General features: G+C 43.7%; 1 protein-coding gene across 4 annotated transcripts in view; it reads right to left on the reverse strand.

Annotated features, from left to right (window-relative positions):
• Nucleotides 1–320: 320 nt before the first annotated feature.
• The window catches only part of vars2 (valyl-tRNA synthetase 2, mitochondrial), a 45,727-nt gene continuing 29,312 nt past the window's right edge, over nt 321–16,735 (reverse strand). For 2 of the 4 annotated variants that reach the window (XM_061835159.1, XM_061835079.1), the window contains exons 24-29: nt 16,239–16,391; nt 15,849–16,091; nt 10,407–10,518; nt 9,855–10,051; nt 5,597–5,746; nt 321–800 (exon numbers count right to left, since the gene is read on the reverse strand). In XM_061835159.1, coding sequence (XP_061691143.1) covers nt 693–800; nt 5,597–5,746; nt 9,855–10,051; nt 10,407–10,518; nt 15,849–16,091; nt 16,239–16,391 — 963 coding nt within the window. In that variant the 3' untranslated portion in view covers nt 321–692. Of the gene's footprint in view, nt 801–5,596; nt 5,747–9,854; nt 10,052–10,152; nt 10,316–10,406; nt 10,519–15,848; nt 16,092–16,238; nt 16,392–16,735 lie in introns of those variants that run through there. The other 2 variants (XR_009797168.1, XM_061835235.1) reach the window with 2 other exon arrangements.

A 16,735-nucleotide genomic window follows, 5' to 3' on the forward strand; every position in this document is an offset into this window, starting at 1 on the left:
GGTGACGCAGCTGGAAAGAGTTGGCCTCACAGTTCTGAGATCCTGGGTTCTTACCTGGCCCTCCCTGTGTGGAGTTTGCATGTTCTCCCCAGGTCTGCGTGTTTTTTTTCCCGGGCATTCTGTTTTCCTCCCATATCCCAAAAACATGCAACATTAATTGGACACTCTAAATTGCCCCTAGGTGTGTTTGTCTGTTTGTATGTGCCCTGCGATTGGCTGGCAACCAGTTCAGGGTGTACCCTGCCTCCTGCTCGTTGACAGCTGGGATAGGCTCCAGCATGCCCGCGACCCTTGTGAGGATAAGCGGCTCAGAAACTGGATGGATGGATGAATATTTTATATTTGGTGGCACATTGTATCATAAATTAAAGATCATGATAAAAACAATGCTGTTCCATTTCTTTTAGATGTGTTAAAATCTGGCTCAACGTGCCCGTCACATTGCAAGGCTCTGAGTATGACAACATTTGTGTCTTTGAAATACAAACGTCATGGAAGCACCAGTCTGTCCATTTACATCCACACATAATCCAGATGTCTCAGAGGGTACTCAGACAGTTTCTGCTCACAAGGTAAATAACGCCATGGTGAAATTTTGATAAATATTTTTTAAATTAAAAAAAGTATTATTCATACACCCAAGTTCTTCTGCTCTTATGTCATGATTTTTCTTCTTTTGAGTTCATGTGCCTTCAAGAACTTTCTGTGCGATCAAGACCATCACCGGAATAGGTGCTGGTCATTTGCAGCACCTTCATCTGATCATCAATAGTCTTCAACTCCTGCTGAAAGGCTGAAATCTAAAATTCAAAAAGAGGAATGAACATTTAAAAGCCGTAAACCGATCACAATTAACATTAATTTTTTTCCATAAAAATATACTGCTCAATTGAGTAAACATTGATGCAAATATGAAAACACGTACCTTTATTCATGCCATTCCTAACATTTTTTTTTTTTTAAATGGTAAAAAATTTTAAACCAAAAAAAAAAAATCTGAAAATATAAAAATTGTTAATTGTTCAGTTGTATGGTATCGGGATTTGTGATACAGTGTAACATTTCCATAAATAGAAGCTAAAAGATGTACAGAAAACAATTTTCCACTTGTACTACAGTATGAAATTCAAATAAAGGGTTCCAGTTTTCCCTCCCTTGAGCCGTCACCTTATCGTGGTGGAGGGGTTTGTGTGTACCGATGATCCTCGGGGTTAAATTGTCTGGGGCTTCATGCCCCTGGTAGGGTCACCGCAAAAAGGTCCAAGCCGAGGGACCAGACAAAGTATGACTCCAAAACCCCCATGACGAATATAAAAATTGGATCTTGGTTTCCCTTGGCCAGACGTGGGTCACCAGGGCCCCCCTCTGGAGCCAGGCCTGGAGGTGGGGCTTGAAGGCGAGTGTTTGGTGGCCGGGCCTGCACCCATGGGGCTTGGCCGGCACAGCCCGAAAGGGTATCATGGGTCTCCCTTCCCATGGATTCACCACCTGTGAGAGGGGCCATTGGGGTCGGATGCAATGTGACCTGGGTGGTGGCCAAAGGCGTGGATCTTGGAGATCCGATCCCCGGGTACAAAACTAGCTCTAGGCACAAAGAATGTCCCCTCTTTGGCAGGGAAGGAGCCCAAGTTGGTCCGTGACCTCGAGAAGTTCCGACTAGATATAGTCGGACTCGCATCTACGCACCGCTTGGGCTCTGATATCACTCCTCTTTAGAGAGGTTGGACACAGTTCCGCTTTGGAGTCATCCACGATGAGAGACGCCGAGCAGGTGTGGGTACACTCATTGCCCCCCCGGCTGGGGGCCTCTGGGCTCTGCCTCTTCAACATTGGGGTTTACCCCGGTGGATGAGAGGGTAGCCACGCTCCGCCTTCAGGTAGGGGGACGGTGTTCTGACTGTTGTTTGTGCTTATGCAACAAACAACAGTTCAAAGTACCCACCCTTTTTGGAGTCCTTAGAGCGGGGTGCCAGGACTTTTTTACCCCAAGATCTACTTCTCAAGCATCCAGCTTCTCACGATTGGGGGGGGGGGGGGCATTTTTTTTTTTTTTTTTTTTTTTTTTTAAGAATGACCAAGTCACAAAGATCTTCCCACTACAAAAATACAAAACATGTTTTAAAGTATATTAAGGATTCTTTATGTGTAAATGCATATTTGTGTGCCTTGCATAACCGGATGAGCCAATATTACACAACATAATTAACATTTTCTGTAATTATATGTTCAAGTTGATAATCACTTAACACTGTACGAATGAAAATGCACATGGATTCGTCCAACTGGAGTGACAAACACTCCCAATCCCTGATGCCCTTCCACACATCAGTCATGGCTTCACAGTTCCGTGTAACTGTACTCCTTTACAGCTGCAGGGATTTTATAGAAGATAATGTTTCCGCCTTATTGTTAAAAGATCAGAAGAACGAGTCAGCTGTGCCTCATTGATGTGTGATATGACGAACCCGGAAACCATCGTGGCGGCTTTCGCTGTTGAACTATATTGTGTGAAAAGTGACTGCTGTGCGGCCAGTTGGGATTTTAGTTCGTTCACTTTTCTCATTCTCAGCTTGCTTTTTGGCAGAGTGTCGATGTCATATTTTCCATAAACAGTTCGAAGATGCCGTTCCACATTTCACTACACTGGCAGATGAGGCAAACGCACTTCGAAAATGAGATCGTGAAAAAGTTGTCTGCCTCCCATTCCGTATGAAAGTGATACGTTTTTGTCTTCTTTACTGCAGCATCCAAACTCATGCTTGTTAAGATTTCTTAATCGAGGTCTTAAAATAGGGGGTGGGGGGACTCACTGAGAGGGTGTTTTCCTGTACTGTCTTTGTTTGCACATGCGCAGTGAGCTAAAGAAAAAAAAAAAATACGGCTGATCTTTTTTCTCTGCACGCTGTTGCAATCAAGCAGTCGATGCATTGAGCACCCCTGCCTGAGAGGGAGCGCTCTCCAGCATCATTCTGATGGGGGACTTCAATGCTCACGTGGGCAATGACAGTGAGACCTGGAAGAGTGTGATTGGGAAGAACGGCTACCCCGATCAGAACCACAGTGGTGTTCTGTTTTTGGACTTCTGTGCTCATCACCTATTGTCCATAACAAACACCATGTTCAGGCATAGGGGTGTCCACATGTGCACCTGGTACCCTAGGCCGCAGTTCAGTGATCGACTTTTTAGTTGTGTCATTGGACTTGCGACCGCATGTCTACACTTGGGTGAAGAGAGCTGTCAACCGATCACCACCTGGTGGTGAGTTGGCTCCGATGGTTGGGGAAAATGCCGGTCTGACATGGGAGGCCCAAACATATTGTGAGGGTCTCCTGGGAATGGCTGGGAGATTTCCCTGTCAGAAGGAATTTCAACTCCCACCTCCGAAAGAACTTTGCTCATCTTCCGGGGAGATGAAGGACTTTGAGTCCGACCGGACGATGTTCCGCGCCTCCATTGCTGAGGCAGCCGACTGGAGCTGTACCTGTAAGGTGGTCGGTGCCTGTCGTGGCGGTAACCCTAGAACACGTTGGTGGACACCAATAGTGAGGGATGCTGTCAAGCTGAAGGAGGAGTCCTATCGGGCATTTTTAGCCTGCGAGACTCCCAAGGCAGCTGATAGGTACCGGCTGGCCAAGCGGAATGCAATTTCGGTGGTCTATGAGGCAAAAACCCAGGCTTGGGAGGGGTTTAGTGAGTCCATGTAGAAAGACTTCAGGACGGCTTCAAGGAAATTCTGGTCCATCGTCCGGCGTCTCAGGAGGGGGAACCAGTGCACTGTCAAGACTGTGTATAGTGGGGATTAGGTACTCCTGACCTCAACTCAGGAAATTATGAGTCGGCAGGGGGAATACTTCGAAGACCTCCTCAATTCCACTAACACATCTTCCCATGAGGAAGCTGAGTCTGGGTTCTCTGAGGTGGGATCTTCTATCTCTGGGGTTGAGGTCACCAAGGTGGTTAAAAAGCTCCTTGGTGGCAGAGCCCTAGCGGTGGATGAGATCCGCCCAGAGTTCCTAAAGGCTCTCGATATTGTGGGGCTGTCCCGGTTGACATGACTCTGCAACATCGCGTGGACATTGGGGACAGTGCCTCTGGATTGGCAGACTGGAGAGGTGGTTCCCGTTTTCAAGAAGGGGGGCTGGAGGTTCCAACTCTAGGGGTAATCACACTCCTCAGCCTCTCTGGTAAGCTCTACTCAGGGGTACTGGAGAGGAGGGTCCGTCGGGAAGTCGAGTCTCGGATCCGGGAAGACCAATGTGGTTTTCGTCCTGGCCGTGGAACAGTGGACCAGCTCTACACCCTTGGCAGGATCCTCGAGGGGAGTTCACCCAGCCAGTCTACATGTGTTTTCTGTACTTGGATAGTGTTTGACTGTGTCCCTGGGGGAGTCTTGTGGGGGTTCTTCAGGAGTATGGGGTTCTGAGCCTCCTGATACGGGCTGTTCAGTCGCTGTACGAACGCTGTCAGAATTTGGTCTGCATCGGCGGCAATAAGTCAGACTCGTTTCATGTGAGAGTTGAACCTCACCAATTCTGCTTGTTGTCACTGATTTTGTTCAAATCTTTTATGGACAGAATTTGTAGGCGCAGCGTAGAGGGTGGCCGGTTTGGTGACCTTAGCATCGCATCTCTGCTCTGTGCAGATGATGTGCTTCTGTTGGTTTCATCAAGTCGTGCTGTCCAATGCTCACTGGAGCGGTTTGCAGCTGTGTGTGTAGTGGGTGGGATGAGAATCAGCACCTCCAAATCTGAAACCATGGTCCTCAGTCGGAAAAGGATGCATGTCCCTCTCCAGGTTAGGGATGAGATCCTGCTCAAAGTGGAGGAGTTCAAGTATCTTGGGATCTGTTCACGAGTGAGGGAAGAATGGAGCGGGAGATCGACAGATGGATCGGTGGAGCATCTGGAGTGATGCAGCCTTTGTATCGGTGCGTTGTGGTGAAGAAGGACCTAAGTCGAAAGGCGAAGCTCTCAATTTACCAGTCGATCTAGGTTCTTATCCCCACCTATGGGCATGAGCTGTGGGTCGTGACCGAAAGAACAAGATTCCGGATACAAGCGGCCGATTTGAGTTTCTTCCGCAGCCCGGGCTCTCGGCTCTCCCTTAGAGATAGGGTGAGAAGCTCGGTCATCCGTGAGGGGCTCAGTGTCGAGCTGCTGCTCCTATGCATTGAGAGGAGCCAAATGAGGTGGCTGGGGCATCTGATCCGGATGCCTCCCGGACGCCTCCGTGGTGCGGTGTGCCGGGCATGTCCCACCGGAAAGAGACCCCAGGGACGACCCAGAACACGCTGGAGAGGCTATGTCTCTCGGTTGGCCTGTGAACACCTCGGGATCCCTCCGGAAGAGCTGGAAGAAGTGGCCAGGAAAGAGAAGTCTGGGTATCCCTGGTGAAGCTACTTCCCCTGCGACCCGACCCAGAGAAGTGGTAGAAAAATGGATGAATGGATGGATGGGATCCAGTTTTATTAGCAGAGATGGCATCCTTTGAGACATCAATAACAAAAAACAAAAGATACTTGCTTCATGTTTAATTTTGTAACTAACCAAATATTAAGTGTCGAATGCCATTACCTGTGATCTGGCCAGAGCTTACCTTATTCTCCATCTGTTCCCTGATGTGTGCCGGGACTTTGGTTAGGTAGTCTGGAGACTGTATTTTGCAGAGGATCTCATCCAACCTTGAGGCAAGCTTGCTTCTACGTTTGATGAGGTGAGCCTTTTGTTTGTCAGTGTTCATGGCACTCTAGAAGAATATTTGAATGGATTATTTATTTAAATTTTTTATGATTGGATTCAGAAAATGTATCAATCCCGATAAGGCAATTATATATTCACAAAGGACAAAACCAACCAGATATCACAGAGGTTTGTGATGATAGAACAGAAAAAGATCCTTTCCAAAATATTTCTCAAGAGGTTTGATTGAATGATCTTAAATGTATTTATAAACTAATTAAGATTGAGGTTTCAAGCTCAACATCTCATTGATTGAATTATTACTATTGATTCATTTATTATTTTCATCCAGGATTCAACATCGAAAGAAGAGATTCATTCAGAATTATTCTTTCCACTGGGATCACCAACTCTGTAAGAGGGTGTGGCACTCAATAAAAGTGGCTATGTGAAACACTTCCTATGAGACAAAGTATGAGTACTAAGGTTTTTAAGTGACACACCCAATTAAGTCACTTGAGAAATTAAAAAACACAGTCTCTCTCTCTCATTCACAATTTTTTCACGATTTTTAATTTAAAATGTAATCAAAAAAATAAGTCGTAACTATTCACAACCTTTGATGAAGCTCAAAGTCGAGCTGTTGCATCCAGTTTATAAGAGTTGGATCAACAAAATATTGGGCAAAAGGCAGTGAATCCCTATGTACATAACATCCATTTTTTGACCCACTTATGCTCACAGGGGTCGCGGGAGTGTTAGAGTCAATCCCATTTGTCATCGGGCAGGAGGCAGGGTATACCCTGAACTGGTTGCCAACCAATCGCAGGATACATGGAGACATACAACAGTTGAACTCACAATCACACCAAGGGGCAATTTCGAGTTCCAATGAATGCATGTTTTTGGGATGTGTGAAGAAACCGGAGTGCCCGGACCAAACCCACGCAGGCACGGAGAACATCTTCATGTCATTGATATAGCTGTAGATGAGTCGATTGACATGACAATGCTCAGTCATCAGTTTGTTTAAAGCCCAAGTGTCGTCAAACGGATGATTTTTGGTATATTATTAATGAAAACCCCTCAGCCAATAAGGTCCCATGTGTTTTTTCACCACAAAACATGATTTTGACGTATACAGCTTTTTGTAACTCTCGCCATGAAAATCCTCTCAGGAGTTTGTTGTCAAGAAGAAGCAGGAAGTGACGTAAAGGACAGTAGCGCCACCTCGTGGACTCGTTTGTTTCCATTAGTTTTACCTCCGCGAAGGTAGCTCGTTGTTCCTTCGTGTTAGCCAAAATGCCGGCTCAATGCATTGCTGGACATTGCTTGAACACTCGGGAGAATGGAATTACCCTTCATAAGTTTGAAAGAGACCCTGTTCGTTGTGAAAAATGGATTGCACAGGTGCAAAGGACGAGAGCTTCGTGGGTTCCAAATAACAGGTAGGTGTATATACAGCTACTAAAAAAAAAATAGTTTGGGGCGGACCACGTAATCGGACTCTCTCATAAGGTAGCAAAAGATCCGCGTATGAAATGTGTTGATGTGCGCATACAGCTACTAAAAAAAAAATAATAGTTTGGGGCGGACCACGTAATCGGTCTCTCTCATAACGTGACAAAAGATCCGCGTATGAAATGTGTCGATGTGCGCGTCGCCCAGCCAACAATGGCTCACTCAGCCTGCATCATAGCTCGGCTCCACCCCCTCCTTATATAGCACGGCACGCCGAAACTCAGCCACACCAGCTGAGGCGCCGCGTTCGGCGGTCACATCTTCCGCGAAGGCTCCGCGTCGGGCTTTGCAACGGGGGTGGCTCTGAAGAACCCAGCCGAGAATGCGTTACTCAGTCGCGTGCGAGCATGAAGCGCGCTGGCTCGACTGTGAACCATCATAAGCCACACCGGCCGGCTGGGATGAGCCACGATGACTCATCTCCGCCGCGGAAGTGGATCGGACGGGATGCGGTTTGGCCGTGATGGCATATCATCTGAAAATGGCTCGAAACAATAGTGTAATATTGCCCTGAGGGCTCGAAACAATAGTGTAATATTGCCCCGGTAACTTCACTCGATTGTGTGGTGTTGTCCTTTTCGAAAAGAGCTTCCGTGTCAGAAGGGGCGTTGGAAAAATCCGAATATCTCTGTTGTTCGGCTTCCATAGTAGCAGGCACTGCGCATTTTCAACGGCGGAAGTGACGATGACGTCAAGGACAGATGACGCGACTAATATGGCGACCACTTGGATGCCGAGGGACACTCAATTGCGCAACTTTGTGCATGGATGACGCGCTCTCTGCTCACTTTTTTTTTTCGTATAGACATTGAAGTGAATACTGTTATATGTATTTTTCATTACAATATCTACTTTACAATGTTTATAGGGATGTCACCCGCACTTTAAGGTGCTTCAATAAAGACTAGAAATACAAACCATGTCGTAAATTTAAACGTCCTGGAAAATAATTGCATCTCTTCCCATTTCTATTTTCCAAGCCACTTATCCTCAGGTCGCAGGAGTGCTGGAGCTTGTCCTAGTTAACTTTGCGTGAAAGGCGGACTATGCCGTTCAAATAAATGACAAAACTGCTATTGTGAATCAGTTTAACAAACATTTTATCAGTGATGGATTTACATTTGAAAGGAACCTCTGACACATGCCCTTTCACTTTGATAACTGACTTACTCCATTCAAGTCTATGTTTTATACATCCATCTCAGTCAAGCAAATGTACAAAACTCAATTAGATTGACTACAAATGGCTTAGTCAATCAGGATCCTTACCTCTTCGAGAAAACGGCTGTTATTTATATACTTAAACAGAACGACAATTTGGAAAGCTTTCCATGTCATTCCCTTCACTGTATACTGTAAAGGGGGAGAAATATTATTGTCCCAGCTCCAAACTTTCAGTCATGGATAAGATCATTGAAATCTCAGGTCAATTTGCAGTTGAATCTGATCATAATATTTTATGTTATTTTCAGTAGTGGTTCTACTAGTAGCCTTAGTAGTGGTTGTCGTAGTATCACTGCTGGACTGGCAAATTATTGTCCATTGTACTGCTTTGTCAATCTTTCAAACGTGTTTGATTCAGTGGATAATAAACTGGACAAACTCTGAAAGGCTGGTTTTGGTCCCAAAGTTGTTTAAGGCATCACTTTATTACAACATACTCTAAACAGACTTGTGTATCAGTCAGCATTTAGTGCCACCTCAGAACATAACCAAGCTTCCTCCAATTTTTTTAGTAGGTCCATTTTTTGTATAACGGTTGCTCTAAATCCTATTAACTTCTGTTCAAGGTGTTGAAACACACAGTGTGGCGAAGGCACCCAAAGACCAGTTTGCTAACAGAGCGCGCCAAAATGCAGTTGATAAGTGCACAAGTATCTTTGAGAGCTACAGAAATTGATGCAGCAATTGACTCCAAAGTTTGTGCAACTAAGTATTAAGAATACAGTAATCCCTTGATTTTCGAAGTTAATTGGAACCAGACCCACCCGCAAAAAGGGAGGTAAATGCCGTTTTTTTATTTGTTTTTTTCATTTGCTTCATAGGTCCTTGTCATCCTGCTAGGGATAGCACATTATACCCTATCAATGTGGCTTCCAGCTACAGTACAGTACAAATGTATGCTGGCGTTTTTTTTTTTTGCTTCATTGGTCCATGTCGTCGTGTCAGGGATGGCGCATTGTCTTCCCTCGTAATATACAGTACAGTACTGTATTAATGTATGCTGGCATTTTTTAAATTAATTAATTAATTAGCTTCATTGGTCCATGTCGTCTTGCTGGGGATGCCGCATTATTCTCTATCAATGTGGTTTCCCGCTACAGTACTGTACTAATGTATGCTGGCGTTTTTTTTTTTTTTTTTTTCTCCTTCTTTGGTCCATGTCGTCTTGCTGGGGATGCCATATTATACCCTATCAATGTGGCTTCCCACTAGAGTACTGTACTAATGTATGCTGACGTTTTTTTTTTCGTCACGCCGAGGATGGCACATTAGTATGTAGCGATCCGGTCTTTTTTTTTTTTTTTTCCCAGAAATCCGCAATGCACTGAATTCGTGTTAGGTGATCCACGAAGTAGAGTGGGATTACTGTACCATTGTTTCTATACTGGCCAGTTTCATTACAGAAAGAGTATAGCACAGAAAATGACTACCTGAAGAGGAAGGTGGAGCTGACACGTGTGGTCCACAACACCTATAAGGCAGCCTTTGGGTGGTGGAGTGGAAGAGGCAGTCGAGAGCGCTTGTTCAGGACAGTAGAAATTGAAGTGGGAGACTCGGCTCAAAGTCAAAACAGCAGATCCAAAGTGGAGGAGGATCTGGGCCTGACTGGGTGAACATACCACCCACACTGCAAAACACAGGAGCACATAAACCAAACAACAACTAACCATACTTCAAATTAAGATTTTCCAAAACATTTGAACGTAATTACAAATAATATGTAAGTACCAAGGCCCCGTAGCTCAGTGGTTAGAGCACTGGTTTGGTAAACCAGGGGTTGTGGGTTCGTATCCCACTGGGGCCTCCACTCCCTGAGAAGGGTTGCGTCAGGAAGGGCATCCGGTGTAAAAATTGAGCCAAACATATACATGCGTTCATCTGAGATGATACGCTGTGGTGACCCCGAAAGGGACAAGCCAAAAGGAAAACAACAACATGTAAGTACCAATTACAACCACTTTGTCGGTTTCTTAAAGACTTACTGTCAGGCTTTTGTTTAGTCAAATTACACTGAGCCCGTAGGGAGCGGGCCACTTGGATCACTTCTTGCACCAGTTGGAAATTTCTTTCCTCTTCAGGGAAATGCCAATGTTTCTGGTATAACGGAGATGAGAAAATAATCGCATCAGATGTCAACAAAATCCTCTGTAATTTTCAAACACTTTTTGGGGGTCAAATACTGTTCAAAGATTTTATTAACAATACTGGATTAAAAAAAATAAAAACGGTAGACAGTATTGTTACACCAGGGGAATAACTGAATATATTTTTAACTTGGCTGTAACTATGTACAGTAATCCTTCCCTACTTTGCGGCTCACCTATCGCGGATTCAGAGCATCATGGATCTCTAAAAAAAAAAAAAAAAAAAGCCAGATCGCTACGTAGTAATGCACCAACCCCGGCACAACAGCATGGACCAATGAAGCAAAAAACATTTTTAAAAAAGTGATCAAATAAAATAAAAAAATAAATAAGAAACGCCAGCATACATGAGTACAGTAGTGTAGCAGGAAGTCACATTGATAGGGTATAATATGGCATCCCCAGCAAGACGATATGGACCAATGAAGCAATATATCTTCTTCTTCTTTTGGCTTGTCCCGTTAGAGGTCGCAATAGCGTGTCATCTTCTTCCATTTAAGCCGATCTCGTGCATTCTCCTCCCTAACACCTGCTGTCCTCATGTCCTCCCTGACAACATCCATCAACCTTTTCTTTGGTTTTCCTCTCGCTCTTTCGCCTGGAAGCTCCATCCTAAGCACCCTTCTCACTCTCTCGCCTCTGGACATGTCCAAACCATCGAAGTCTGCTCTCTCTTACCTTTTCTCCAAAACATCCAATTTTGGCTGTCCCTCTAATGAGCTCATTTCTAATCCTATCCAACCTGTTCACACCAAGTGAGAACCTCAACATCTTCATTTCTGCTTCCTCAAGTTCTGCTTCCAGTTGTTTCTTCAGGGCCTCCGTCTCTAATCCGTACATCATGGTCAGCTTCACCGCTGTTTTGTAAATTTTGCCCTTCATCCTTTCGGATACTCTTCTGTCACATAGAACACCAGGCACCTTCCGCCAACTGTTCCACCCCGCTTGGACCCGTTTCTTCACTACGTGACCACACTCTCCATTGCTCTGTATTGTTGACCCCAAGTATTTAAAGTCGTCCACCTGCGCTGTGTCTTCTCCATGGAGCTTAACTCTTCCTCCTCTGCCCCTCTCATTCAAGCACATACGGCTAATCTTCATTCCTCACTTTTACAGTGCGTACCTCCATCTTTCTTACTGTTCCCCTGCCCGTTCCCTGCTTTCACTGCAGATCACAATATCATCGGCGAACATCATGTTCCAAGGGGAATCCAGTCTAACCTCGTCAGTCAGCCTATCCATTACTACTGCAAACAGGAAGGGTCTCAGTGCGGAACCCTGATGCAGTCCCACCTCGACCTTAAATCCTTCTGACACACCAACGGCACATCTCACCAATGTTCTGCTACCCTCATACATGTCCTGTACTATTCTAACATATTCTCCGCCACAGCAGACTTGCGCATGCAGTACCATAGTTACGCTCTTGGTACTGTGTCATTGGTTTTCTCTAGGTCTACAAAGATACAATGTAGCTCCTTCTGACCTTCTCTGTACTTTTCCACGAGCATCCCCAAGGCAAATAGTGCATCTGTGGTACTCTTTCTTGGCATGAAACCATACTGTGGCTCGCAGATACTTCTGAGTCTACCCTCCACTACTCTTTCCCATAACGTCATTGTGTGGCTCATCACCTTTATTCCTCTGTAGTCTCCACAGTTCTGAACATCGCCTTTGTTCTTAAAAATGCAATGAATAAATTTATAAAAATAAAAAAACACCAGCATACATTAGTACAGTACTGTAGTGGGAAGCTGCATTGATCGGGTATAATGCGGCATCTGCAGCAACATGACAAGGACCTATGAAGCAAAAAAGAAAGAAAAAAAAAAAAGCCATTTACCCGTACTTGGCGGTTTTTCACTTTTCTCGGTTGGGTCTGGTACCAATTAACCGCGAAAAACGAGGGGTTACTGTACTGTAATATTGACCTACAATGCATCATAGTGAGACTTGTTTCTCACGTTTTGACCTCTAAAAGTTTAAACCTAAAAATGATACATTAAAAGTGTCCTTTGCAGATACAGTGAAGAAAATAAGTATGTATGTATGTATGTATGAATGATTTTTTTGACGATTTATTTGTGTGATACAGCTGCAAATATGTGTTTGAACACCTGTCTATCACTTACATTCTGCCCCTCAAAGACCTGTTAGTGCGCCTTTAAAAGTCCACCTCCACTCCATGTATTATTCTGAATAAGATGCACCTGTGTGAGGTCGTTAGCTGCATAAAGACACTTGTTTACCCCATACAATCAGTAAGACTCAAACTTGTAACATGGGCAAGACCAAAGAGCTGTCCCAAGACACCAGAGACAAAATTGTACAACTCCACACGGCTAGAAAGGGCTACGGAGAAATTGCCAAGCAGCTTGGTGAAAAAAGGTCCACCGTTGGAGCAATCGTTAGAAAATGGAAGAAGCTAAACATGACGATCAATCTCAATCGGAGTGGAGCCCCATGCTAGATATCACCTTGTGGGGTCTCAATGATCCTTATAAAGGTGACTGTTGGGAATACATTAAGACGTCATGGTTTGAAATCATGGATGGCATGGAAGGTTCCCCTGCTTAAACCAGTATATGTCAAGGCCCGTCTTAAGTTTGCCTATGACCATTTGGATGATACATGGGAGAAGGTTTTGTGGTCAGATGAGACCAAAATGGAACTTTTTGGTCATAATTCCACTGCCCGTGTTTGAAGGAAAACAAATGATGAGTTCTATCCCACTACTGTGAAGCATGGGGGTGGTAGCGTCATGCTTTGGCGTGTTCTTCTGCACATGGGACAGGACGACTGCACTATATTAAGGAGAGGATGACCGTGACCATGTATTATGAGACAACCTCTTTCCCTTAGTCAGAGCATTGAAGATGATTTGTGGCTGGGTCTTTCAACATAACAATGACCCGAAGCACACAACCAGGAAAACCAAGGGGTGGGTGGCTCCATAAGAAGCATATCAAGGTTCTGGCGTGGCCTAGCCAGTCTCCAGACCTAAACCCAATAGAAAATCTTTGGAGAGAGCTGAAACTCTCTGTTTCTCAGCGACAGCCCAGAAACCTGTCTGATCTAGAGAAGATCTGTGTGGAGGAGAGGGCCAAAATCCCTCCTACAGTGTGTGCAAACCTGATGAACAACTACAGGAAACGTGTGACCTCTGTCATTGCAAACAAATGCTACTGTACCAAATATTAACATTGGTATTCTCAGGTGTTCAAATACTTATTTGCAGCTGTATCACACAAATAAATCATTAAAAAAATCATACATTGTGATTTCTGATTTTTGGTTTTTGAGATTATCTCTCTCACAGTGGACATGCACCTACAATAAAAATTTCAGACCCCTCCATGATTTCTAAGTGGGAGAATATAGCAGGGTGTTCAAATACTCTTTTTCTTCACTGTACATTTTATTTTATCATTTCACTTGTGCATCACACCTCTCTTCCTTTAAAATGTATGTCAAGACCCCAATGCACCTTTTTGCTAGTATTATACAGTTTTTAAGATGAATACGAATCTTAAATCCGTTATGAAGGAAACATTTTTATTTTTCGATTGTGTGCAACAAATGATCGCACATTGCTGTATCCGCTGGAAAAGGACGGAAACGTCGCAGAAAAAGCCGATCAGGGGCGTGACGTAGAAAACGTTGTGACAATAACATGGATCACGTACGAATACACTGGAAGAACGTCGATGAATTTTTCGATAATTCGAGCAATGAACATTATTCTGAAGGGTTCCACCATCACTGTGAGGAATATAAGTTTTATGAAGGCGTTTAAGTTATCAATTTGAGCCAGTTAGACAACAAACACGTTTGAATTCAGACGAAGTAGCTGGTGATGAAGAAGCAGACACAGCAGTCAGACCCATTGTGGAGGATATGCCTTGTGTTGGAAATATCGACTGGTAAGCGTTTGTGAAGTTCTTGTTTGGTTCAGTTAGTCATAAAATGATAAATAGTAAAAGCTTCGATATCATGAATGTATATACAAAGTTTTCGGTCTTGTTTTGAAATTATGCAAATGCCATGTATTTAGTAATTTGGTGTGCGACAACCGCGACAAGTACTTTGCATGTAAAATGCTTATTAGTGCACCAAAACGTTGTGCTTCTATCATTCAACCATGTAAACAGAGTTCAATGTTTTCAGGAAAAAAATACCTCCGCAACTTGTTTTTTAATAAAAGCTCTCTGCATTTTTGTTACTTTGGAGGGGATGGGGGTGGGGGGGTGAGCTTGTTGAAGCGTGTCCAGGTTCAGCGTCCGATCCAAGTTCACGTTTTGTATCTTGAGCATCAACCATATGTTCTGGTGTCTGAACTGGCCATATTGTAGGCACTGCTCCGGGTTTTAACAGTTTTTTACATTTAAAACCCATCTCAGACATGAGTTTGGGGTAAAATGTTCACTGTATATGGCAGACTGCTGACCGGGTTTGGAAAAATTAGCTCTCTTCATTTGAACAAACCTTACCCACTGTCTTCTGAGGCTTGGGTCTTTGGGAAAAGAATGTAGTGTGTGACCAGTACAATTCAAATTGCTACCAAACTGAACCACACACGTCTTCATCCTTTTTACGGATTGGTTTCACTTTACAATCACTGAGGAATTCTCGAAACAAATGGGTTTTTCCCTCAGCGTGAATACAAAAGACTCCCACCTTATCGTCATTAAAAACAGTCCGTCCTAGATTTTATGACGTCAGAGGTCCGCCCATTAAGTGATTCGTTTTGCAGGTAAGAGAAACGAGGTCAAAGTTTGCGGACTTTAATTCATAAACACTTATATTTTTTGGTAAAAACGTGGAACAGGATATGCATTTTATGGAACAATTGAACATATATTTTCGTCTAGATAAGACAATTTGCGTTAGAAATTACACATTACATACACTTTAAAAGACCGAATACTGCCATGTTAAATTTATAAGTCGGACCATGATAAACATTGCTGGTTCAAAATACATCTTGAACCACATACTTCTCATACATTTTTTAAGCCCTAATCTTGTGGACGCAGTAGAGTGATGAAAAATTACATTTTTGAAGTTCATGTATCAGACAATTCCAACAACAACAAAAAAATGCTTATTGTGTCAAATTTGTATTGTGGGATGACTTAGTGGAATTAATTTGTTACAAAGTCTTGATTATCTTGTCTCTATTTTGTTTCATTTTAATTCATGAAGATAGTTACAAAATTTTGAGAGGAAAGTACAGAATGTAATTTGGTTAGTATGGTGAAGAAGTAGTAATGGCTGTACCAGTTGAGACGAGCGGGGGTATGGCTGGACACACAGGCTCCTCTGGGCTGCAACTTCAGTTCTGAATGGCTGGAGTCTCTGCCACAGTTCCTCAGTCAGGAAGGGCATGATTGGAGAGAGGAGGGCCAGAGACAAAGACACACAGTGATAGAGGACGACACTTTCTGCTGGTCTCACTTTGCTGTTATGCTCCGTGAACCCTGTTCCTTTATTTTGTTCCTGTAGCACAGGTTTCACACTCTCCTACAAAACACACACACAGACAAAACCACATAAAAAAACATTATCTCTCTTTGTTGTTTATACTGTATGTAACTTTTATACATTGTAAATGATTATAAAATATTACTACTTGGTTAAAATGTACCCAATGTGTCTGTCTCTCCTCACCATATAGACATCACAAAGGTTGTGAACCCAGAAGGAGTACAACGCAGCTGTGACAGTGTGCAGTTCATATTCTTCAAAGGCCTTCTCTATTTCTGCTACTGTACTGTACAGTCGGGAGCAGATCCACCGGTCCATACTACTCAAACGAGACACCTAAAGATCAGAAGTGATAAAGGCAGAATTTTTTTTTTTTTCCCCACTAAGTACACATTTCTGTGGTTGCCAGAGACAAGAGTTTTTTTTTACTTCATCTTTGGGAACAAACTAAAATTTGTGAAGTATAATACGGCCAGTAGGCTCTCCCGACCGTAGCAAAATATGTGAATGAAGACAAAAATCTGCAGAAGTAAACATTTTGTGACTATTTTAGAACTTTAAAAACTACAAACACACATTATAGTAGAACATCCTCCTGGCTGGTCTATTACTTGTACGTGATATGTGTTGCAGTGGCACCGTTTCCCTCACGGTGGATGACTGGTTAGAGCAGGGGTCAG

The sequence above is a fragment of the Syngnathoides biaculeatus genome, chromosome 1 (genome assembly GCF_019802595.1).
Source record: "Syngnathoides biaculeatus isolate LvHL_M chromosome 1, ASM1980259v1, whole genome shotgun sequence".
Lineage (NCBI taxonomy): Eukaryota > Metazoa > Chordata > Actinopteri > Syngnathiformes > Syngnathidae > Syngnathoides > Syngnathoides biaculeatus.